Consider the following 26,166-nt stretch of genomic DNA (forward strand, 5'->3'; position numbering starts at 1 on the left):
GGTGGTCTTTCCAGTGCCCTGGCCCCTCCCAAGCCAAACACCAAGTTCTAGCTCCTTTAGGAATCTCTCACAATCCTGATCTCACAAAAATTTGGGTATTGGAATAATTTCCCTCCCCCTTACTTCCAGTGCACAGAAGTGACTTTTAATCCACTCTGTTTATTCTGCTTTCTCCATCCCCTCCTCCCAGTAGTCAGCTGTCCAAACCAGGGCACCTCCCTCTTTCCCCTTCTTTGCCCTCTATCCACAGTCTATCTTGTCCTCCTGCAAACATCCTGCTCAATACGGACTGAAGTTTCTGTCGTTGAGAATGGAGTGATCCATAAACCTGGAAAAGAGATGGGGTCTCAGATTCAGCCAGGTTAGGCTGGGGGTTGGGGGAAGGAGTGGTGTCCTTAAACCTAGCTCCCAAGACTGCCTCAGGGCAGGATGGGCAGGGGTAGTGAGGAAGGCAGGCTCCTGCCAGTGGGTGGTGGTTAGAGGGATGGGGAGGTGGCGATGGAGGGAAGCCTCTCACAAGAAGGGAGCAGATACTTGTGTTTGTTCAGAAGACATATCCATGAGGTGAAAAGCAAAGACACAGGCAAGTCTTTAGCTCCTTTTTATGCCAACACTGCCCAGATTCTGGGGCCAGTTTTCCCTGGTAAGACCGACACCTCTGTCTAATTCCCAACTCTGGATAGAAATAAAACGGTCTCCAAGGATTTAAGGGAGGGATATCTCCCCACCCTCACCCCTCCCGGCCTAACCTGGTCATTGGGCTTTTAATGAGGCAGTGGCGGGGGCTCCGGATCCACGTCATGGCTTCCTCTGGGTGCACTCCTGGACTGTGGGACCACCAGAAGCTGAAGTTCTGAGCATCAGTCAGAGGGACTCTGAAGACCTGGTTGGGGACTGAATGGTTGGGAGAAGGGCAGGTTATCCAATTTCTTAGAGTTCTCTGCTACCTTTTGTGCCTCAGGGCATCACGAGCCCAGCCTAGCAACTTGGCCTGACCAGGTGCTGAGAAGTCCTGGAAATTTGGTCATCACACCCAGCTTCACTTCCGGATTCCAGCCTCTCACACCCTTCGTGGTCAGTTGAATCAGTCTTTGCTCTTCCTGCTTCCACTGTAAGCCCATCTCCAAGAGAGCTTTCCCCAAGTGCTAAGGTGGTGGAAAAATAATTGGTCAGCCCACTTGGAAAATGTGCAAGATGGGTCTGCTGGTTCCTTTTTTTTTTCCCTTTGTTCATTCCAAGTAATTCTTTGAAATTTAGCAATGATACTACCTTGATATCTTTACATATTGCTAATATATACCATTTATCAAGTACCTGTTATGTTCTAAATGTTGTTTTAGGTGTTTTTAAAATTTTGAAATAATATCACTTGACTTACCTAGTTTTTTTTGTATTTTCACTCTATTTATTTGGATAAATCTAAATATATCAGTGTATAAAATTTGTATATTTTTAAAACTTAGAATTATGGCCTAATATTCTGTCTATATAGTCTTTATAATCATTATTTTTTAAAAATCCCTGATACACCATTGAATAGATGTTACATTTTTGACTTGGCTGTTTTCCTATTAATTGATAATAAGCTTTTAAAAAAAAGTTTTGCTGTTAGAAATAACAGCTACTCTTCACGCCTATCTTTTTAAATTTCTGAAAGTATTTTAGTTTTTTTTAATTAAACTTGAATTTTGAGATAATTACACGTTCATATATAGTTGTAAGAAACGATACACAGAGATCCTGTGTACCCTTTACCCACGTCCCCCCAGCCCCGACCATGGTAATATCTTGCAAAACTATAGTACCATATCACAACCAGGGTATTCACATGTTGATAAGGTTTTGTCGGTTTATCACCATAGGATCCTAGAGTTGCCCTTTTATAGTCACATACCCCTCCCTCTACCCCTTGGTAATCAACAACGTGCTCTTCATTTCTATAATTTTGTCATCTTAAGAATGTTATGTAAATGGCATCATACAGTATATGATCTTTTGGGGACTGGCTTTCTTCACATAGCATAATTCCCTGGAGAGTCCTACAAGTATTTGCCTTATCAGTAGGCTGTCCTAAATGCTTTTTAAAATGTATGTTTTCTCTAACTTTAACAGCAATGCTAGAGTATTATTGCAGTTTTCATTTGGTTCAGAGAGGTTAAGTGGTGAAAGGAATTTGCCCAAGGTCACACAACTTGTTTGGAGTTTAAACTCAGTTCAAATTCCAAAACTTTGATCCTTACAATTCTGTAAGATTGGTGGAGTAGGCATTTTCTGTTTTTTTTTTTTTTTTAAATGAATGAGGAAGCAGTTTAATAAAGGGTAAGTGACTACCACCCAAGGTGAGACACTTAAAAGAGGCAGAACTAGGACTCACCCCTGGATCTTCTGTTTCTAAGTCTGATTCAGATATTTTATCTTACCTACCCTACTATTCAAGTCTCCTTTCTCTCAGTCTCTTCTTGGCTTTTCCCCCTGCCCCCAAAACCATGCCCCACCACATCCCACCATTCTCTGGGAACTCAGACACATCTTTTCTGCCCCATAGCATGGTGCCTAATTCAACATACTTACATGTCTTTAACGACACCTTCCGTACAGCTTCGTGGTACCTTGTGTGGCTATTCTGGTGCACAGAATAATTCCCATCTTCTGAGATAATAGGGGGAAGCCTCGTGGGCACTGATTCCTTCTGGTCTGAAATGAGAGCAGACTTCCTCTGAGTACTTAGCAAATGGGGTTGACTTTCTGAGTCTGTAGACTCCATGCCAACCAGGTCATGGCAGGCATCTCTCCAAGACACTCACATCAGATTCTCGGGATCTCAGGAGCCAAATCAAAATGCCTGTGACAGAGGAGAGGGAGGAAGAAGCCAGTGATCACAAGACCTCCCTCTCTGCTCTCTTGCTTCTCCCTGGCTCCTGGGTTTTGAGTGACCTGCTGGAATCAGGATATTGACAAATACTTCTGGTTAGTGCAGGTGAAAAAGGCCCCTTATCTGGGTGGAGATGCCTTTCCTGGGGTTGGCATACTTGCAGAGCTTCAGTTGCTTTAATAGGGGAAATTATGTTTAAGCTAAATCTTGGAGGATAAGAAGGAATTCGTGGGACATAGAAGTGTCAGGAAGAGCATTTCAGGCAGCGACATATCAAGTGTGTTAGAAGTTTAGAGAGGTCTCAGTTTGCTATTGATTTAGAGCCTGACTAGTGCTGGGTTAAGTGGAGAGGGACAGGGCCTGGGGCTGGCAAGGCTATAGAGTAGGGCAGGTTAAGATCCCCAGGCTCTCTTGTAGCCAGGACAAGGGCAAAGAGTTTTTGGCTAGGCCAACCAACACATCTTCCGATTTTAATCACAGATGAAGTTGCAAAGAAGCAGGGATCATGTCAAGTCTTCTTCTGTTGATGGAAGTTGGGGCAGTGAAGCTGCATCGTGTTTCTAGCAGCAGTTTCCAGGGCCCAGTGTCCTTGGTGCCAGCAGTGCCCACCACAGCACTGAGTGCAGCAGTGTCTATGCCCGACCAGGTATATACATTTAAAAAATCTATTCACGTGTGGATAGACATTTGTATTGCTTCTGTGTCTTGGCTACTGTGAGTAATGCTGTAATGAATATTAGAGTGCAGATGTCTCTGAGATCATGATTTCAATTCCTTTGGGTATATATCCAGAAGTGGGATTGCTGGATCACATGGTAGTTCTATTTTAATTTTTTGAGAAATCTCTATACTGTTTTCTATAGTGGCTGTATACATTTACATTACCGGCAGTGCACGTGGGTTCCCTTTTCTCCTTGCCAGTGCTTATTATCTTTTTTTTTTTTGATAAGAGCCACTTTAGCAGATAAGAGGTGATATCTCATGATGGTTTTAATTTGCATTTCCCTGATGATTAGTAATATTGAGCATCTCTTCATGTACCTGTTGGGCATTTGTGTTTCTTCACTGGAGAAATGTCTCTTCAGATCCTCTGCCCATTTTTTAATTAGATTTTTTTTTTTTTTTTTGCTACTGAGGTATAGGAATTCCTTATATATTTTGGATATTAACCCTTTATCAAATATATGGCTCGCAAATATTTTCTCCCATGCTGTAGGCTGCCTTTTCATTTTGTTGATTACCTTTGTTGCGCAGAAGCTTTTCAGTTTGATGTAATCCCACCAATATTCTTTCAATAAATTCATGTTCTGCTTAAATAGGCTCGATTTGGCTTGCATCTCAGAGTCCTGAGCTTGACAGGAACTGGATCAAAGTTTGCCATGCTCTCTGGAAGTTGTTGAGATTGTGGGGCTCACCTCTGGTGGATGGTGGGGATGCCCCTCTGTTCTGAAGCTCTTTCCCAGCTCCTGCTTTTCTCCTTCATCCTGGCTTGGCCCCACACATTCATCGTCTCTGTCCCTCCCCCATCCCTTTTGTACTCCAGTGGAAATCTCCTTTAACATTCTCTGTCTGAGATAATCACACCACCAGAGTGGGGCACTATGTGAATCCCTTCCATCCACAGTTGAGGACTTGGAGGGGGGAAGCCTGGGCCAAACCAGGGGTTGGATTTGTACTTCATCGCAGGTTATAGCAATAAGGGGCCAGTCCCTAGAAGCAGTGTCATTTGAGTTTGGTCATTTGACTTTGGGCTAGGTGAGGGTGGCAGAGCGTCCATGGCCAAGTAAATGTGGACTGAGGGGAAAGACAAAGAGCGTGTTCCTAGTGGGCAGTGGGACCTGGACTGCAAGTAATGTTGGTCTGGGTGCAGGTGACAGTGGGAACTCTACCTGGTCCTGAGGCCTCAGATTGATTGTTCTTAAGGGTACAGCAGGTGATGCTGTCTATTACCTCCCTTTTGGAGTAGTAGGCTCCCAGCCTCCCAGCTTGGGTTATTGGGTGCTTAGAGGTGTGCTGAACAATGTCACCCACTTGGAAGTCTTCCTCTTGAGTCAAGCACCAGTTGGCATATTCCTCTGATCAGTTTTTGGCAAGCTGGAAGATATTTTTGGTAACTTGTGGCTTCCCCAAGCTGCCAGTTTTTGGAAGCCACCTTTGGAAGGGATGCAATGAACTCTTTATAAGCAAACTCCACTGCGGCAAGGTAGATGAATCCATCATTTTGTTGGTAGATGGTATAACAGAGGTTCTTCATCCGCCCAATTAATACGATGCTCCATACGGTTTTTTGTGGTAAACAGACATGAAGGGCCCTGACGGCTTTTTCTAGAACTGGGCCATAAGTTAGGAGTTACCGTAAGACCACATTTAATGCCTTGAATGGACCATGAAGGACATCTGGGGTAATATAAAGTACTTGCATGGGTCTTCCACTTATCCAAATTAATGTTGCAGATTTCTCAGTATTACAGGCTTCCCAGGGCCACTGGGGTGGTCGCAAAAGCTTAGTTTTCCACTACTTTGCCCATTGCCTCTGTTAGTTGGAACTGGGGCTGCTTTGCCATGATGTTTTCAGGTTGAAGAATTTTTAGGATGGGTCTACCTCAGTGGCTCCCAGAATTCTGACTTTCAGGTCAGGGTATTTGCCTGTCTGTTCCAGAGTGTTAGTACATAGTGGTGATAATATCTAACAGACATTGCTTGCAGTTGTCTTAAAGTTGGTGTCGCTGCATGCAGAGTAATACCACCCTGACTGGAGATTCATGCAAGATTAGTTTGAGAGACAATGTGATATTATATGTAAGATATGACTCCTGCCTAAGAGGTCATATCAGATGCGGGGCATTAATCCCTTGAAGTTGGCTGGAGCATTAACGTAGATTGGAATTGGCTAAAGTATGTTTGGAAGGCTACCTTGCTCTTACCGTTTTCCCTGATTTAAGGAAATTGTCAGTGATTTGGGAGGAAGTGGAAAGGAGCATGGGAACCAGACCCAATCTCCAGGGCACATTTTACGTATAGGGGCAGTTCCTTTGCCTCTGTGTCCAAAAATATCTTCCTCAAAGTGGTCACTTGTTCAGCATTCTGAACACAGGGGAAGTAGACAGGGCACAAGATAACAGAGAGGCGTAGTGCTGGTTGCAGACTGCTGATGTGAAATGCATGACATGGATCTTCCAGAGATAGCAACAGTAAGAAGAGCTAACGTGTCAGTGAATGTGTTCAGCACAACTATAAAAGGTAGGTACTCTTATCATCTTATTTTTTAAATGGAGAAACAGAAGCCCAGAGAAGTTTAGTAATTTGTCCAGCCAAGTTCACATGAACTAGCATATGGCAGAGACATGAGTTTAACCTAAGCAGTTTGGCTCCTGAGCCCATGCTCTTAACCACGACACTAAACAAGCTCTTGAAGTTGTCTAATCAGGGCTTTCCAGAAAGAGCAAGGACTAAGGAAAACCATGAACTGATAGAACTAGCCTCTTTGAGGGCTCCGCCGTGTACAGGTCAATGGGGACCCCGTCAAGGGTGTCTGCTCACTCTGGAGAAGCCTTGAGTTGGGAGGGGGACATGATGATATTACCTGCCTCCCTGAGCTCCACTTGAAACGTGGAATAGTATTTCCTATGTCAAGCATCGGGGGAGCAGAGAGAACTGGAACCTGGTGGGCCACTCTGCAGTGGATTGGACCAGTCCCAGTGGGGAAAGCCAGTGGGGAAAAGCCAAGCCCCTGTGGAAAAAGTGGGACCTCTGCTGTAGGACAGACACAGTCAGCCACCTTGGAGGTGCCCTCTCCCTGGGCGTTGGCAGACTGTGGCTATGAGGAGCTTGAATACCTTCTTCCCTCCAGTTTCAGGTGGATGGGGATGATGGTCTGTAGCAGCTACGAGACGTATGGGTGTTTCCAAAAGACATGCCTGTAACTTCAGTAGATTTATCCATTTAGAAAGGCAGAGGGGCTCAGCGGCTTTGGCCAGTTCGCTCTTGGCTGAACTGTGCCATTCGTGCTCCTGTTTGAAAAGCCAGAACTACAGTGCCCTCTACTGGAGTCTAAGAATGGCATCTCTAGCTGTCTCCTAACAGGCAGTGACCAAACAGGCAGCTAGAGGAGGTCAGGAGAAATAAGAGATTGAGCAGAGAACATTCCAGTCAGCGTGCTCAGCTTTTACCAAAGATTTGAGATTTACCTTTTCTTTGAAGAGATTCGTTTGAAAGTAAGAGCAACTCTGAGGACTCGTTAGTGAATTTCCTGGGGAAGAGGAACGATAAAGGAGGCAGTGGAGGAAGATGAAGTGAGGTCCTTTGGATGTGCGGAGCTTGGAGGTCATTGTGTCTGTGGCTGGAGGGCAGTCACCAGAGAGTCTGGCAGGGAGAGGTCATTTGTTTCAAGTCAAGAACAAGCATGATCACTCTATACCCACTCCCATCCATTTGCCGCTGAGACTTCCCAGTGGGCAATGTGGAGTGTAGATTTGTGTTAGGAGGATGTCTAGCTTGACCTAGGGCTTTCATATGACAAGGCAAGGGAGTTATCTCAGCAAAGGGCCAGATAGGGAGAATTTTTCTAAAATTCTAAGACACCCCTGGACCAAGAGGAGTGTCCGGGTATGAAGTTAACAGTAGATGGTCTCGTAGTAACTTATGGTGAAAAAGAGTATGGAAACAAATACATGTATGTTCATGTATGACAGGCATTATGCTGTACACCAGAAATTGACACATTGTAAACTGACTATACTTCAATAGGAAAAAATATATATGTTTATATAGAGAGAGTAGATGAGAGAACAGGGTTCAAAGCAAGGGGTGAGACAGATTCAGCAAAGGAAAAGACAGATATATGGCCATGTTCCCCTGGGAAGGACAGAGAAGAGGAAGCTTAGCACCCAAGGTGAATGAACTCCGGAAGCTGGGCTGAACCTGTAGCAGCAACTGTAGTATTAGGATCAGGAAACGTGAGTCTTGGGTGGGGCAGGAGTGCTGATTGGTAGACATGGGGGTTCTGGTCACTGGTCAGGGATGCTCTTCTGTGGGCAGCTGCAATTGACCAGGCTTTCAGGGCCTGAATGAAGACTTCTTTGAAGCCAGCTGGCATTTTTTTTTTGCTTCTCAAGGAAACTTGTGGTTAAAAATATTGCTTTCCAGGTACTGCATCCTGGCAAACATGTCTTGAGTAGTGGACCAAGATATTCCAGTCAGAGGAAAGGTATATATTCCATATGGAAATAGTAACTTACTCATTATGGTTTATAACTTCCAGTCATCTCTTTTATAGTTTTATGTGCTAGATCTTAGGTATATTACAAATATTATCTTTAATCTCTATATTGGATCTATAAGGAAGGCTTATTGTGTTCATTTACAGTTGAGGAAACTGAGGCACGCTGAATCTGCTTAGTGTGAGTTAGCTCCCCGAATCTGAACAATTTTGAATACCTGATAAGACTGAGTTTCTGAAGTTGAGGAGAGACCAAAGTATGCTCTCCACACCCTGGTTTCCTCTTTGGTCTTTCTATTTTGGTTCTTTATCAGGAGGAAAATAAAGGAGGCAGAGACTGGCAGAGTATTTAGTTACCTATGTTGACTCACCTCTGAGCGTTTTCATTGTGACTGTAATAAGGAAAGCTTGTGTGGGCCTTCACATCTTCTAGCAGAAAAAAACAGTCTTTCTTCAAAGAAAAATTGTGAGTGACTTAAAAATATCACTAGAGTATGTGTTAAGAATGAAAAGTGTTAATATTAATAGGTTCATTTTTATGGTTGCTGTTAAAGCCTTCACTGAAAGGCCAGGTAAGAGTGTGGCTGATCTGAGCAAGGAGAACAGGTTGAAGTGCTATTATGGGTGGACAGAAAAGGGTCAAGACCCTAGAGTGAATGTATTAACAGCGTGAGATCAGCCAGAAAGAGAGCAAGGTTCAGAAAATCATTCTGAAGACAAGTGTGGATTACAAATCAAAGAGTCCTGCAAGATCATTTGGGTTGTGGAACTAAGGATGAGCATAGAGTCAGGAACTGTGTGTTCCTTGAATTAATGGATGTAGAAACTGGGAATAGAAAGACGGGGGTAAGCAAGGTAGATGGTTGTCGGCTTGCTAGGAGCCAAACAGTATGCTATATTTTATCCATACATACGTTACCCAACCAGTTCTGAGGTAACAGAAAGGTATGAGGCAAGTTCCCCCTCATGGTGGTCCACAGGTCCAAGCCTCTGCCAGCTGACCTTATATTGCAAGCAACCTCAGCAGCACTGGGATTCAGAACCATGCTGAGCTGCACTTTCCTGTTGATACGTTAAATAAGATGAATGCTAAGAGCTTACCATTTAATTTAGCAACATCACTATGGATATGAGCATTGGTAACTATCTAGTGGAGCTGTGGGGGCAAGAGCCTAATTGGTGTGGGTTCAAGAGAGACTGGCAGGATATTTGAAGACATCAAGACCAGACAAGTCTTTTGAGAAATTTTTCTCTATGGTGAGGAGGGAGGGGAGTGGGCAGGGAAATAGGAAATGTAGAGCTTTAAGATGGAAGAAATTATAGCATGTATGTATGCAGATTGGAATGGTCAGAGATGGAAAAATTGATGCAATGCAGTGTGAAGAATATTGCAGTAGTGTCCTTGAACAGGCAAAAAGATGAGATCTGACGCACAAGTGGAGGGGTTGGTATGAGTAAGCGCGTAGACCATTGATTCATTATAGGGCGATACACATGGACACAGGCGCAGGTAGGTGGATAGATACGGTTTGTGAGAGGTTATAGAATTATGTTCCAATTTCTTCTGTTTTCACTGTGACATAGAAGGCAAGTCATCTGAGAGTGAGGATAGGACAGGACGTGTTGGAGGTCTGAGGAAAGAGGAGGTATGAGGAGGCCTCCAGGAGAGTGAGAGAATGCACAGAACAAGATGGAGCCTGACTTCTGGGCCGCCACAAAGGCCCACTGGAGTTTAGTGATCATGAATTTAAAGTAAGGCCAATCAGCATGGTTGTTTTTTTTTTCTCTTGTCAATGAGTAGAAACCACTTTTTCCAGGAGTTTGGTATAATCAGGGCTGAGAAGGGGAGAGGATGGTGGAGAAAGAAATGGTGACGATAGCTTAAGGGCACCATGTGGTCAAGAGAGGGTTCTTTTTCTTTTTCTTTTTCTTTTTTCCAGATGGCAGAGATCACAGCACTTCTATATACTTACAGAAATGATCTGTGAAGAGGGGGGAAAAAACCTGAAGGAGTAGGGATAATCTCAGGAGCAAAATCTTTCAGGTGAGAGGGAATGAGATTCAGTACACAAATGGAATCAGTTCATTCATTTGTACCAGAGGGAAAGTATAGATGCCGTGGAATATTAGATGTGATGATGGAAAGTCTCTTTTGACTGCTTCTATTTTCTTAGTTAAATGAGGAGCAAGAAAATTATCAGCTCAGAGTGAGGATGGGAGAAGGGATTTTAGAGGTTTGAGGAGAGAGAGGATGTGAAATAGTTGTCTTGAGGAGTGGGGGAGTGGCTAGGAGACTATCATAGGATTGTCAGGAAGTCCCAAGTGCTCACTTAAATTTGTGGTTATGGTACTGATCATTCTAGGAAGACTAAATGTCCTAGGAGGAGAGCCAAATACACGTACCTCTGTCTTGACAGGTTTCTCTGGAGCTCAACACTCCAACTTCCTGGAATTTCATAGCCTTGTATTTTGCTTCCAGAGTCAGCCTATGGGCCCCAGGGCTTGGCCATGCTGGCCCAGCCTTCAGCTCTGGGGCAGCTCAACTGGCTTCTAGGGAATACTAGGAATAGAATATAATAACTGTTAAGTGGAATTTTCATGTGGAAGTCTGAATGACATGGTTGGAGCCAAACTTGGCAGAGGGTAGCCAAGTTTCCTGAATGTCTTTGTGGAAAAGGTAGTTATACCAGAAATATTGTTTAAGATTTATTTTATTATAAACTCATGGATGGTGGGCAGAATGCATAGATATTTCAGGGTGTGCACAATTAAAATGGCTTGTCAGAAATCGGAGATTTCAAGCTGGGATGCAGTGAAAGCAGTCTGATCAATGTGGGAGTTGGAGGTGCTTTGCTCCAGTTTTGGCCTTGAACTGCTTTTAGATTTTGAAGTTTGCTCTTAGGAGGACAAAGCTCTCTCCTCAGCTCTACACATGGCTGGCTCATTCTCATTCTTCACAGTGTTGCTCAAACATTACCTCCTTGATTACTGTCTAAAGTGGGCCTCTTTGAGCTACTCTCCATCATGAGATCTGCAAACTCAGTTGCGTGTAAGAGCCAGGCAGATAATGTTTACGAGTAAAACAAACTGAGTAAGAAATCTGTCCCATCTAAAGGGGCAGCTGTACTTTGCTCTGGCTGTTTGTGGTCATGTAGGGATTTAGGCCAGTGTAGCCAGTTCTAATTTTTTAAAGAGAAATCAGAAATGTGGGTTTTACATGAAGTCTCCTGATTTTTAAATGTTGGTCCAAATTTTTAAGATAGCACTCTGTAGGCTGAGTCTGGCCCTCTGGCCTGCAGTTTATAACTTCTGATCTATTGCACCAACTCTCCCACCCTTATTTCCTTCCCAGCACTTGTTGTAATCTGTGAATATCTTGTTTATTTATCAACTTGTTTATTGTCTGTGTTAGTCGCTGTTGTATTCCCAGTGCCTAACATAGTGCCTGGTACAATTAGTTCCCAGTAAATAAATATCTGATGTTGGATGAGAAGGGGAGTCTGGATTGGTGCCTTACCTGGGAACTTTCTATGTATTATGAATATTATTATATATATGAATTATAAATACAAATATATGCATGTATGTGTGTATTTATAAGACACACATCTATATATGGCAAATATTTTCTCAGTTTTTTCTTGCCTTTTAACTTTATTATGTCTTTTGATACTCAATTTATAATTTTTTATTTAGGAAAAATTATCATTTTTCTTTTAGGCTTCTGGCCCTTATGTCCTATGAGAAAGGTTTTCCAGAACCACCCTAGGATTGTAAAAATACTGTTTTCCTCTAATATTTCTATAGTTTTGTTTTATGTATTTAGCTTTTTAATCCAGCTAGAATTTTTGTGTGTGATATGAGGTGGGATTCTTTATGCTAATGAATATCCTTTTATTGTTAATTTACAAAGCATTTTCTAAAAATATCAAATTTAACTTCTATTGAGATAGTTGTATACATCTTTTTGACATATAGGTGTGATGTGTCATTTTAATCTGTTCCTTAATATTAAATCATCATTGTATTTCTGGAATAAATCCTACTTGATAACGGATGATTGTCTTTAATATATTCTTGAATTTGACCTGTTAGTGAGATTTGTCCATTTACTGGTCAATGAATTCCTTTTGTACTATATTCTGTATGATGTTTTATGTTATCAGTTTTGTATTATTATTGTAAAGTTAATTATTTTCATTGTGTTTGCTTGTTAGAATGGAGTTATCTGTGTCTTAAAATTTTGACATACAATATTAATTGACTTACAATATTATGTTAGTTTCATTTGGGTGATATTTCACTACAGGGAATTCTAAGCATCTAAACTGGAAAGGGATCTCACCTTTATTCCTCCCTCTTTTCAAAATTGTCTGACCCCATAGGCTTTTTTCCATGCAATTGTTTAACAACTTTCATTTTTCTCTTGTGATTATTGATTTAATAAGGGTTTATACTTACTTATTTTAAATCTGTCTTGTAATCCAAACATTTAGCAAAAAAGAAAAATCTTTTTGCTTTCTTGATGATGTCCTTTGAAGCACAAAGCTTTTAAATTTTGATGAAATTCAATTTATCTATCTTTCATTCTGTCACTTATAATTCTGGTGTCATTTCTTAGAAACCATTGCCATTGTCTGGTCTAAGGTTATGAAGATTTTTCTCCTAAGAGTTGTAAAGTTTTAGCTCTTACATTTATGTCTATGATCCATTTTGAGTTAATTTTTGTATATGGTGTGTTGTGGGGTTCAATTTCATACTTTCACATGTGAATATATCCAGTTTTTGTAGTACCATTTGTTGAAAAGACTGTTCTTTCTTTCCCACTGAATTGTCTTGGCACGCCTGTTGAAAATCAATTGACCATAAATGTAAAAGTTTATTTCTGGACTCTCAGTTCTATTCCGCTGATCTATATGGCAATCCTTATGCCAGTATCACATTGTCTTGCTTTGTAGATTTGTAGAAGATTTGAAATTGGGAAGTATGTCCTCCAACATTGTTATTCTTCAAAGATTGCTTTGGTTATTTTGGGTCCCATGCATTTCCATATGAATTTTAGGATATCTTGTCAATTTCTGCCAGGAACCATTATCTTTGGGTGATATTTCTTTCTTTTTTTTTTTTTAATACTTGACAAACAATATTAAGTTAGTTTCATTTGGGTGATATTTCACTACAAGGAATTCTAACCATCTAAACTGTGTCTGGAAAGGGATCCCACCTTTATTCCTCCCCTGCATCCTAACTACATACTAAATTTAGTAAACATTCAGGAATCTCCAACTTTGTCCAGGACAAGGTTACCTAAGTTTTTATCAGTAATTCTTTAAGATGCTCTATTTTCTTGATTTATTTTAGACTATTAAATGTAAATAGCTTAATGTTATACATAGTAGAGGCTCTTCTAAAGAAGCTCCCTTGAAAAGCTTGCTAGATTAATTAATGTTCTCCATTTTCTCTGAAAAACATATTAAAAGATGCTTGCAACACTCCAGTTGCAGCCAAGAGCTATTCTCTAGCATACCTGCATACTTCTGCTCCCACAAATTAAATTATATGCATACCGAGAGTCACCTGGGGTTTTTTTCTCCAAACAATTCATGCCAATTTTACTTGTGATTGCAATTTTGCAATTTAATGAAATATTATTTAAACTAATGGAATATGTGTTTTTAAAAAAAGCAGTGGTTTGTATAAAAACTAAGTTGACTGTTTTGGAAAAAATAAAACTTTAAAAGTTACACTTTGAGTTAAAATGGATGTGAGTTAGAAGATTACCATTTTGCAACAATCATAGAAATAACTGAACCATTAGTAGATGCTAAAACTAGTAAGTGAAAGTCTGATGAGGAATAGGGTATTTACATTTTTTCCAAATATATTCCTGGAAATTATTACTAATTACAAAACAAAAATAGTAATTTGACAGTGAAGAAAACTGGCAAACACCACCTTATTCAAATGGTCAAACTTAACATCACCAATAATGGGACAAAATGACATCACAAGTCATCTGGTGTGACATACTGAAGACATAATGTTGCTTATTCCTCCCCAAAACATTTAAACCTAATCTAATCATGAGAAACATCAGACAAACCCAAATTAAGGAAAATTCTATAAAATGTTGTGCCTGTACTGTTAAAAAAAGTCAATGTCATGAAACAAAGGAGGAGAGGAATTGTTCCAGATTAAAGAAAACTAAGAGGCATGCCAACTAAATGATACTTCATTGTATTCCAGAAGGAAAAAATTTGTTCTAAAGGACATTAATAGGACAATTGGCAAAATTGGAATACAGACTATAGATAATTAGGTAATAGTATTGTATAAGTGTTAAAATTGCTGTTTGATACCTATACTGTGGGTTATTATCTTAAAAAATGTTCTTATTCTTAGGAAAAACAAACTAAAATATTTAGGGGTAAAGGATATAATAGGAACAACTTATTTTCATAGCTGAGGAAAAATACGTATCTACATATATAGAGATATATAAATATATAAATGATATACATAAATACATGGGGAGAGAGCAAGCAAATGTGGCCAGATATTAACAACTGGCTAATTTGGATAAAGACATAGGGAATTTCTTTGTACCAGTCTTAACTTTTCTATAATTTTGAAATTACATCACCAAGTTTTAAAAATGATTAATTGACCATATAACGTTATTTCCTTTCCCTCCTAAATGTGCTAAAATGACATAAAAATAATAATGGCATTAACCTTTAAGGGTAAAGAGAGAGAGCAAGGATATAATAGTAAGATGACATATTTCAGTGGAAATATCTTCTCAAAAATGGAAAGTGGATAGAGGGTTGGTAACTAATTTATCAGAATAGGAAAAATTTTTAACTTAAGTTTCTGCAGTGGAGGATACATCTAGAATTGAGCTAATTCATTTGAGAGGCTCAAACCTTAGAAGGTAACAGGTACCACAGAAGATGGGAGTAAAGAATAGGTCTGAGAACAAGAAGGTGGTCACTGAAACTGTCCACAAAGCATGTGGCACAACCAGGCAAACTACCATGCCCCAACAAGAAAAGAAAATATCTCTCTGTCCAGCAATCTCACTTCTGGCTGTATATCCAAAGGCAATGAAAGCAAGATCTTGAAGAGATATCCTCACTGTTCTGTTTGTTGCAGCATTATTCACAATAGGCAAGATATGGACACCTAAGTGTCTATCAATGGATGAACGGATAAAGAAGATGTGGTATTATATACAATGGAATATCATTCAGTCATGAGAAAGAAGGAAATGCTGCCATTTGCAACAACATGGATGAACCTTGAGGGCAATATGCTAAGCAAGAGAAGTCAGATGGAAAAAGACAAATACTGTATAATCTCACTTATATGTGGAATCTAAAAAAGTGGAACTCAGAAACAGCATAGAATGGTGGTTGGGGCTGGGGTCGGGAGGAATGAGATGTTGGCCAAAAGGTACAAACTTCCAGTTAGAAGATGAAGTTCTGGAGATCTAATGTACAGCATGGTGATTATAGGTAATTATACTGTATAATATACTTGAAAGGTACTAAGAGAGTAGATCTTAAATGTTCTTACCACAAAAAAGAAATGGTAATTATGTGACATGATGGAGGTGTCAGAGCTAATGCTATGGTGGTTATCATTTTGTAAGTGTATCAAATCAACATATCACACACCTTAAACTTATGCAATGTTATATGTCAATTATATATCTATAAAACTGGGGAAAGAAAGAAAGACTTCTTTGGAGGGACTGTATCTAGGAGGTACTGCACTCCTAGACAGGATTTACGGTGTGGGCTGGCATATAAAGCAGGACCAAACTCCTGTCTTGGTCCCAGTATGCTAGCAGACAAGCATATAACCAGTCCCCAGAGAAGAAATTATAGTTTTTGTCTGGAGAAAATGTAGAGATTCAGAGGAAAGCTCCTGGTGAAGTCCACAATGGATAACTACTCCTCCCTAGGCTTCTAGTCAGTTTTTTAGTTCCTCACTCTTAAATTATAAGGGAGAGCCAAAGACCAACAGGTATTTGACAACAGCTATCAATGAAAGAAAAACACAGACTAAAATAAACTCATAGGAAAAAAGGGTCCAGAGGGAAAAAAGCTAATGCAGGAAACAACAGAATTTCAAATAAAGTATAATACCCCTGAAGAAAAAAGAGAAGATCTGGAAAAGGAAAACCAGAAGACTAAAAATGGCCCTTGGAAATTAAAAATACAGTAAGCAAAATAAAATGGTGTGATACAAAGGTGTGGGGTCCACCGTATGTCCACAGCTTCTTTCTTATTACTCCTCCCCTTGAGTGTGGGTTGGATTTAGTGATTCTCTCCTAATAAACAGAATAAGGTGGAAGTGACAGTCACTTCTGAGAGTAGGTCATAAAAAGGCATTGTGGTTTCCTTCCTCCTTTCTCTCTCTCTCTCTGATCACTTTGCTCTGAGGAAAGTTAGCTGCCATGTGAGAACACTCAAGCAGCTGAAGGGGAGGCCTATCTGGTGAGAAACTGAGGTGTCTTGTCAATGGCCAGAGAGGAACCTAGGCCTCCAGCCATCAGATGACTGCAGCCCCTGCTGACATCCTCTCTGCAACCACGAGAGAAACCCCAGCCAGAACCCCCAGCCAAACTGCTCCTGGATTCCTGATTCACAGAAACTATAAGGTAATACATGTTTGTTGTTTTAAGCATCTATGTTTTAGGGTAATTTGTTACATAGATAATTAACACAGAAGGTTGGAAGATAAAATTGAGGAATCTTCCAAAGAGTAAACTTTGCAAAACCCAAAGAAAATATAGGAGAAGATTAGTAAGTTGGTGGATCAGTTCAGGAGGTTTTAGAGCTGACACATGGAAGTTCCATAAAGAGAGGAGAGAGAAAATAGAGAATAAATTAACAAAGAAATAATAAAGGAAAATTTGTTAGAAATGAAAAGTGTTGATTTCCAGATTGAAAAAAGACTCATGGAATGTCTATCACAGTCAGTGAAAAAGGACCTACAGCAAGTTCCAACATTATGAAATTTCAGAACATTAGGGAACAAAAAGAAAACCAAAAGTTTCTGGAGAGAAATGCACAAAAGAATACAACTGGAAGTTAGAGGACAATAAAGGCATTCCTTAAAATTCTCCGAAAATGATTTTCAACCTAGAATTCCACATCTAGAAAAACTGACAATCAAGTGTGAGGGTAGAATAAACCATTCTGCACTCAAAAATATACCTCCTACACAATCTCATAAAACTATTCAAGGAATAGGAGAAAGGGAGAGTAAATCCAGAAAGAAAACATGGGATCCAAGAAACAGGGAATAAAACCTTGGAGAGAAGCAAAAGCAAGTTTCAGAACAAGAGCTGTCATGCACCAAGAGTAGGAGAAGGCAGAGAGTATGAGAAGGAGAAAGGCAGTTTGGGAAAAAAGGAATCGATAGATTATTTGTTGTGTTTTGAGTGACTGGAAAAAATATCATTGGGCTAATGACAGAGCTGTTGAAGTCTTTGGGGGAAAAAGTAATAGTGGTTACACGGAAAACCAAACAAATGAAAACAATGGTGGCAATTCTTAACTCCAGGAATAAACAAAAAATTGAACAAAAAAGGAAAAGTTATCATAGTGACATTATTTGACTTAATAGTGAACAATTTTTATGTACTTGTAAGACGATATGACTATAAATTGAAACTTGTATTAGAGTTCTATTGCTACATCCCAAATGATCACAAATTTAGTGCCTTAAAATGATATCCACTTACTGTTTTACAGTTCTATAAGTCAGAAGTCTGACAGTCTCTGCTTATCTCACAAGGCTGAAATCAAGGTGTCTGGGCTGGGGTCTTATCTGGAGACTCTAGAGAAGAATCCAATCTCAGGTTCATTCAGGTAATTGGCAGAATTCAGTTTCTTGTGGTGAAAGAACTGATGCCTTGCTGTCAGCTGGGACACTCTCAACTCCTAAATGCTACCCACATTTCCTGGCATGCAGCCCCACTCCATCTTCAAAGCCAGCAATGATGTGTCAAATCCAGCACATGCTTCCAATCTCTGAATTCCGTTTTTTTTTTTTTTTCGTTGTTGTTGCTGCTAGCTGGAAAAGACACTCTACTTTTAAAAGGCCTGTGTGATTAGATTAGACCCATTCAGATAATCTCCTTTTTTCCATATAAAGTAACAATCACCAGAGTGTTATCCATCATATTCAGAGTTTCCACCCACACTCAAAGGGGATGAGATTATATAAGGGGAGGGTTCACTGAGGGTCATTCTCAGAATTTTGCTAACCACAAACCTAAAACGGTGATACAAACTAGGGAGAGGGGAAGCACAGGCTGTAGTATAAGAAAGCTAAATTCTCAACTGTCATAACAGGAAGGCAATATATAATAACCCCAAGTGGAACAAGAGAAATTTGTAGGTTAGGCCAAGTGTGTTTCTCTGAGAGAGGGCGAAGGGCTCCTTATTTGGAGACAATAGCATCCCCATTGCACAGTGCTGGGACCCAGCTGGGTGGGGACAAGCAGAGGAGGGCTGGTGTAGGGCTGTTAAGGGATTTCTAGGATCCACCAGTGGGACTCTTTGTACAAATCTTACCTGAAAGCTGAACATGTGCAACAGAGCTTCTTTGATGGAATTAGAAAGAGAACAGGGAGTGCCCAGTGGAGGCCTATACAAGATCAGTCCTTCTCAATCTTAACTTCGTGCTTTATACTTTCCCAGTTATCCCCTCCCCTTACCTATCACTTATTCACTCATTCATTCACACCTTACAAATATATTTATTAAACCTCTACTATGAGGTACTGCTAAGCATTGTAGATACAATACAGATCTGATATCTACTCACTGCTGACTAAAAAGCCTTCAATGGCTGTTTATAAAGTTCAAGGGTTAGCATGCCTAACAGTATCCTCAATTATCTAGAACCTGCCTAGATTCCATGGCCTGCTTCCCAGGACCTGTCTTCTCTACCCTTTATTTGTACCCAAGTTCTTGGAGTTCACTTAATATGGCTCTTCCTCTCAATTCCGTTCCTTTGTCTGTGCTATATTCCCTTCTCATCCACTTGATCAACTGCAATCATCCATTAATGCTCAGTTCTGGAAGCATTTCCTGTGTGAAGTCTTCTCTAAAGGAGTCCCCTATTCTCATTTCAAATCTAATAGTGTTAGGTACTTTCTCTTTTGTGTTTCCACAGCATTCCACATTTAACTGAATCGTACACCACACAGCAAATTTTTGTTTCCATGCTTATCTTCATCCAGTCGTCAGCCACTTTATGGCAGAGAGAGGTCTTACCAATCCATCTTTGTAGCCCTGGTCACCAACATAAAACCTTACACATAGTTGGTGCTTAATAGATGTTGACTAAATGAGCAAATGAATAAGAATAGATTTATTCAGCTGAACAAACTGGGTATCCTAATGAGCATATTAAATGACAGGAGAGGGAGGCTAAATGGATACTTTCTCTACTCTAATTTTAACTAGTATAATTGTTAATCTTGGGGGATAAAACTCTAATCCAAGGTAGGAAAAGAAATGGCTAAGAAGTGGCCCCTCTAACCCTTTATTCTATATTTCCCTTACTTGTTTCTTCAGTTATGTCCATCTTCTTGTTCCGAATGGAATTTTGATATCCCAGTAGATATAAGTTGAAGAAGGCCATCTGACGTCCTCCCTGTCCTCTTCTGGAATGAACAGGCTGGAGCACTGGACTCTGTTTGGTAACCATGGTAATGTCCTGAAGAACTACTATGACTGACACTCCCTTTGTCTGAGGAGGCACAGGATTTATGGGTCACAGAGGAGCTGGAGTGGGAGTGGGGCTAAATAACTTCAGAAAAAAATGGAGGAGCCACATGCCAGTTACTCTTTTTCTTGCCTCAGTCCTATTTATACTCTAAGCTTCAGAAGGCAATGTGTGCAGAGAACACTGATCTGGGCCCAAATCTTAGTTTTGTCATATTCTAGGTGTCTGACTTTGAATTGATCATGCTTCAGTTTTTTAATTAGAAACAAAAGAGGTTATGATATCTATTGCATAGAACTATGAGAATTAAATATTGTATGCAATTTTCCTCAGTATAGTGTCCTGCATATAATGGAACCTTAACAAACAGTATTTGAATCTGAATATGGTACTTCCAAAGAATCCTTAAGTTATTTCAAGCAATGTGTGCTGAGCAAGTTCATACTGACTTTTGAGAACTACTTGCTAAATTTTCAGGAATTCTGCAAGCTGGTTGTTAAGCCATTATTATTATTATTACAGGTAATTTACAGATTGTCTAAACTTAATAAATTAAAATTGAATAAATTAGATTAAAATATAGTGAATATTAAAAACTCATCTCTTCCTAATTACTACATTTTACTATTATCTATGCTTATGAGGTTATTTAAATCTACGTATCTAGATGTTCTGTTGTTTTCATTCTTTTTCCTCTTTGCTTTTCCATTTGGGAAGTTTCTATTGACATATCTTCAAATTGATTCTTTCCTTGGTCATTTCCATTGTACTGATAAGCCATTCTTCATTTCTGTTAGTCTTTTTGACTTCTAGCCTTTCCTTTTCTTAGTTTTCATCTCTCTGCTTATGTTTTTCATTTATTCTTATGTATTGTCCACTTTTTCCATTAGAGTCCTTAGCATATTAATCATAGTTATTTTAAATTCCCAGTTCTAATGCTTGCTTTGTCTCTTCATTTTTTGCCTTCTAGCATGCCTTGTAATTTTTTTGTAGAAAGTCAGATATGATATATTGGGTAAAATGAACTAAGGTTTTATATTTATCTGGCTGGGAGTTAGTCTATTTCCTGATTGCTATAGTTGTGGGTGTCAGAGGCCAAAATTTCCCCTGATGTCCTTGTCTTTGTCTCCTCTGTTGTCTCTGGGTATCCCTAGAGATACTTTCTTAAATAGAGTTTCAGTTTGTAGTTCTTTCAGTTGTAACCACAGGTTATTATATAGCAGCCCTACTGATGTGTTGGGGGAGGGGAAGTGTTCTGTAATTCTACTAAGTCTCAGTCTTTTAGTGAGCCTGTGTCCCTGGACTGTGACCATCACAGATGCTTCTTGTCTTTTTTTTCCCCCTTAGATGAAACAGGAAGGCTACAGGAAGCTGGAGTTGGTCATTTTCCTTCTCCCACATTGGTTAGGCTCTGTTAAATAGCTTCCCTTGAGGGCAGGGCTTTGAACTGAATGCTCTGGTGCATTTCAAAATGGCTACTTTCCCCCTCTCCTTGCTAACAGAGGGAATTTTTCTCCAGTCTTCATAGTAAGACCTGTGGGGCTCCTAGAGGTAAAACTCATGAAAATGTGGGGGAACCCTTAAGCTGGGCCCACAGGAGTTTTAAAAAAATCTATCTAGTTCATATTCAGTCTCCAGCAATTAGTCAACTGCTCTTTAAATATTCCTATCAGTTGCTGGTTCCAGGAGTAGTTTTTGCTCCTAGTAAGCCATGATTCTCTGTTCTGCCTGTTCTGATTTTGCCTGTCTTGCTAGTTTTTGTGCTAGAGGTTTGCCCTGTCATCTCAATTCTCTGATGGATCTAAGAAGGGTTATTGATTTTCATTTTGTTCAGCTTTTTTGTTGTTTTGAGAACAGGACTGATGACTTCCAAGCTCTTTACATGTCAGACTGGAAACCAGAAGTACATGTCTATTGTATTTGCACGGGAGAATTACTATTTGATGGTGTGTTCATCTCTCCCCAATTTCATGATCATTGATGTCACACTGGTGGTGTGAAACTGGCCATGATGGGAAAATTTAAACTACAGTAACTGGAAAACACTACAAAGCCTTAATTTATTTGTTTTGTTGACTGTCAAGACTTAAGAAAGTGATTAAGAAAATGTTAATAATGTAAATTAAGTTTAAAAGTGTATCATATCTGTAGCTATTACACTGTCAAAAGCACAAAAAAATTGAAATATTTCCAGTATTAAAAAACTATTAGCAATTTAGCAGATGTTGCTCAAGTCACTGACAAGTGAAGTTCCAACATAAGTCTCATTGTTTCGCTTTCATCTTATTAATGAAATGAAAATATCAACCAGCAGTCAAAGCTATGCAGGCATCTCTCATTTTATTGCACTTTGCTTTCTTGTGCTATGTAGATATTGTGTTTTTCACAAATTGAACGTTTGTGACAACCCTGCACTGAGCAAGCGTATTGGCGCCATTTTCCCAATAGCATTTGTTCACTTTGTGTGTCTGTGTCACATTTTGGAGATTCTCACAATATTTCTAACTTTTTCACTATTATTATGTTATAGTGATCTGTGATCAGTGATCTTTGATGCTAGGCGATTATTGCAAAAAGATTACAACTCACTGAAGGCTAAGATGGTGGTTAGCATTTTTAAGTAACAAACCACTTTTTAATTAAGGTATGTATATTGTTTTTTAGATATAAAGCTATTGCATACTTAATAGACTACAGTAAACATAACTTTTATATGCACCGGGAAGCCAAGATATTCATGTGACTTACTTTATTGCAATGTTCACTTTATTGTGGTAGTCTGGAACTGAACCTACAGTTATTTCTGAGGCACCTGTACTTGTTTGACAAATGCCATCATAGGTTAGTTCTTGATTCGAGTCTGGCAAAATTCAATGAATATATTCTGTGAGAATCAGTTGGCTGTAAGAAATTTACAATAAAGGAAATCGTTTATTTTAGTTTTTATAAATTGTGTGCTACACATTTTTTATATCAGTAAATTTTACCATAAATGTACGTAAATATACACATCAATGATAGCTGGGATAGTTATGAACAGCACATCATCTTTTTGTATTTTAATTTGGAGATTATGTGAATCTTGTGGAGAAATTGTTTTAAAATGGTAAATGGTAATAATGTGTGATGTAACTGAAATATGACATTCATAAGCATGACGCAAAATAAGATCAAACCATGATATAGTATAATCCTGTACCCAGAATGAGTAGCCTTATAGATATGATTTACAGGAAACAAAGTCCTATTTAAATTAAAAAAAAAAAAGGAGGAAAATTCCTCTGGCTTAAGATTTTGTCAATTGTTCTTTAAGGGCAGTGTATCTGAAGACTACCATTATTTTGACAATGAGCATGTATTGAACACCTACCATGTGCCAGATGGTGTTCTGTCAGGATGACATTTAAGATCACATAGCTAGTTAAAAGAATAACTGGGAATTTTTAGGACATTATACTAAGTGAAATAATCCAGTCACAGAAATACAAATACTGTATGATTCCATTTATATGAAATATCTAAAGTAGTCAAGCTCAAAGAAACAGAAAGTAGAATGGGAGTTGTCAGGACTGGGGGGAAGGAGAAATGGGGAGTCGTTCAGTGGGTATAGAGTTTCAGTCTGCAAAAAGAAAAAGCTGTAGATACCTATTACATAACAATGTAGATATAGCTGATACAAATGAACTGTACACTTAGAAATGGTTAAGATAGTTAAAAAAAAGAATAGTTTGGGAGGGTATATAGCTCAGTGGTAGAGTGTGCACTTGGCATGCATGAGGTCCTAGGTTCAATCTCCAGTACCTCTGTTAAAAAAATAAAAAATAAGTAAACCTAATTACCCTCCAACACCCCCCCCTCAAAAAAAAGAATAGCTGGGATTGGAAACCAGGCCTGACTCAAAAACTCATGTTTGGCAATTATGTTATCACTGCTGACTATTTTCAAATAATTTCATCTTCAGTCAAAGAATATTTCCTTTCTGTGATTTACATAGGTTTCCCTCTTCTGTATGGCAAGGTAGCAAGCCATTGGGTAGCAGTTGCATTGCTGAAGCCTGACAAATATCAGACTTTCTTCTTAGAATGCTGGTACACTCAGCCAGAACAGCAAATTCAAAATGGAGTCATCAGTCCAAAGGATTAAGCGGAGAACCAAACACAGGTCAGAGAAATAGGCAAGAGGGATCTGGGAGAAATAATTTTGACTGTTTAAAAGGCAAAATTCAAGATAACATAACTGAAAAAGCACTTATTCTATTAAAAGAAGGAAGTCTGTAATGGAAGAAGTTTGAAATCATTCTTTTTTTTAATGTTATAACATTTAATGTTATTTTTTTTTAATGTTACAATTTTTTTCCTCCATTTTTCCAGAGTAAAATGGAGCTATTGCTAACTGTAGGCAGTAAATGGCAGAAGAGGGCCTGGAATGGAAGGAAATACTTCTGAGAATGAATCAGAATCTGAGTGGGAGCAGCAGTGACTACAAATGACAAAACTCAAAATATTTACTGTAAAAGACAAAGAATTTTAACATTGTTGCAGAAAAATGTGTTGCAGAAAAATGTGTTACAGCTCAGTTGTGACAGCAATCTATATCCAGGCGAGACACCAAACAACACTCAGAGAGTTGGAGAACTCAGGTTTATTACATCAGCCTACCCAGAAGACGTAACGCTCCAAGAACTGGATCCCGTCTGTAGGTTTACACAGGCCTTTATAGGCTGCCAGTTTTACACTCTGCAACATCATATGCAAATAAAGTATAACAGAAGTTAACCAACCAGGAACAAGCTTTGTAGAAATAGACCAATCAGGAGTGAGAGAACTAACCAATCAGAAGTGAGCTCCATGCAAATGAAGTACTACAAGTGGACCAATCAGAAGTTAGGGAAGTGGGCCAATCAGAAGTGAGACTAATAACCAATCTGGAGTGAAGGAACTAACCAATCAGAAGTGAGCTCAGGGAACCAATAGAATTTTAGGGGTAAGTAAGCCATTTCAGAGGCAAAAAGTGAGAGAGAGGCTCTGGGCCAGAGAACCAGATGGTGCCAGCAGGAGAGTAGTGGCCCTGCTGGGGGGTCCTGCCCATGTTTTTATGGGGCTTCCCGCCTCAACATTACCCAAATTTAGTCAAGATAACTTGCGTGTTCCAGAAAAGCAAGAATACAGTCGCTAGAGTGGGAGAACCAAGAGAATTAGACTTGATTTTAAAACCTACACTTGTAAGTGGTGTAGTGTAGGACAAACTACCTAACCTCCCCAAGCCTCAGTTTCTTTATCATAGGGAGCTGTGAGCATTTGTTGACATTTATTGACTACTAGGGCCAGGACTGTACTAGGTATGTGCTAGGGATACAAAAATGAACACGGTATTGTCCTTGCCCTCAACTTCAATATTAATATAATAAATATTATGATACAAACTACTGAATGTTTTCTATGTGCCACGTATTACTATAAATGCTTTTAACGTACTAAATCTTCATTTAGCCCTCTTCTGAACCTAAAACGTATCTACTGTAATCATTTACAGTCATAGAAGAGGCACCGAGAAATTAAGTATCTTGCCTACGATCAAACAGCCATCCCAGTTAGAGCTGGGACACATGCTGTCACAGGGCAAGAACTTACAAATTTGTGCATACGCAGTACGGCAGTGGAACTTTCCACACGGAAGGAGCAGTTTTTGTTCTCCCGTTCGCAAAATAGGGATTAAAATATTACTTCTTGGGGGTTGTACCGATTAAATGAAATATCATACTTAATAATCAGTATTGTGCTGAATACTAAATTATCAATATTAACTTCCTTTTATTTAGGTTGCATCACCGTGGCGAAGCGTTAAGAGTGTTTTCAAGGCTTTAGCTTTTCAAATGGGTAATTTATACCGTTACCAACAACGTAAGAGCCTTTCAGTTGCTTTAGGTTATGATATGATAGATAAATGTCTCCAATTACTTTTTTCCGTTCTTAGTCTCACCTACTTTCTCTCTCAAGTATTCCATCTCCCCCATTTCATACCGCCACCGCCACCACAAGCGAAGTTCTCCGCGGAACCGCGGAGCGGCGCGTGGGCGGCCGTCTCCTGCCGCTACAGCCGTTACCCCGCCCTCTCGCGCAGGGCGCGAACGCTCAACCCAGTTCTCGCGAGAGGAGACTTTTTTTTTTTTCAAACGAGAACTTGTAACCCCGCCTCACCTCTCAAGGGTCATAAGATTAGCGCCTGCGTCCTAGACCCAAGATCTTTCCTGGTCGCCTACTGGCTATTAACTCGGCTACGGGCTGACCCGAGGTCCATTACGGAAGTAAGTCCTTTAAGAGCAACC

The 26,166-nt window shown here is 39.6% G+C and overlaps 1 protein-coding gene across 1 annotated transcript; it reads right to left on the reverse strand.

The window, feature by feature from the left end:
- Positions 1-279: 279 nt before the first annotated feature.
- On the reverse strand, positions 280-25,992 carry SPMIP11 (sperm microtubule inner protein 11). Its single transcript, XM_074375909.1, has 4 exons — positions 25,821-25,992; positions 2,572-2,694; positions 750-894; positions 280-328 (listed from the first exon to the last, which is right to left on the reverse strand). The coding sequence occupies exons 1-4, from the start codon at positions 25,852-25,854 to the stop codon at positions 280-282; spliced, it is 351 nt and encodes a 116-aa protein (XP_074232010.1). The 5' UTR covers positions 25,855-25,992.
- Between the last annotated feature and the right edge of the window lie 174 nt (positions 25,993-26,166).

The sequence above is a fragment of the Camelus bactrianus genome, chromosome 12 (assembly GCF_048773025.1).
Source record: "Camelus bactrianus isolate YW-2024 breed Bactrian camel chromosome 12, ASM4877302v1, whole genome shotgun sequence".
In the NCBI taxonomy this organism is placed as follows: Eukaryota; Metazoa; Chordata; class Mammalia; order Artiodactyla; family Camelidae; genus Camelus; species Camelus bactrianus.

Coding starts and splice junctions, on each gene's coding strand:
- SPMIP11 (XM_074375909.1), bottom strand. CDS start 25,854: ATGGGGGAGATGGAATACTTGAGAGAGAAAGTAG. Junction 2,695..25,820: donor ATACTTGAGAGAGAAAGTAG/GTGAGACTAAGA, acceptor CTCTCATTTCAG/ACCAGAAGGAATCAGTGCCC. Junction 329..749: donor ATTAAAAGCCCAATGACCAG/GTTAGGCCGGGA, acceptor TCTCTTTTCCAG/GTTTATGGATCACTCCATTC.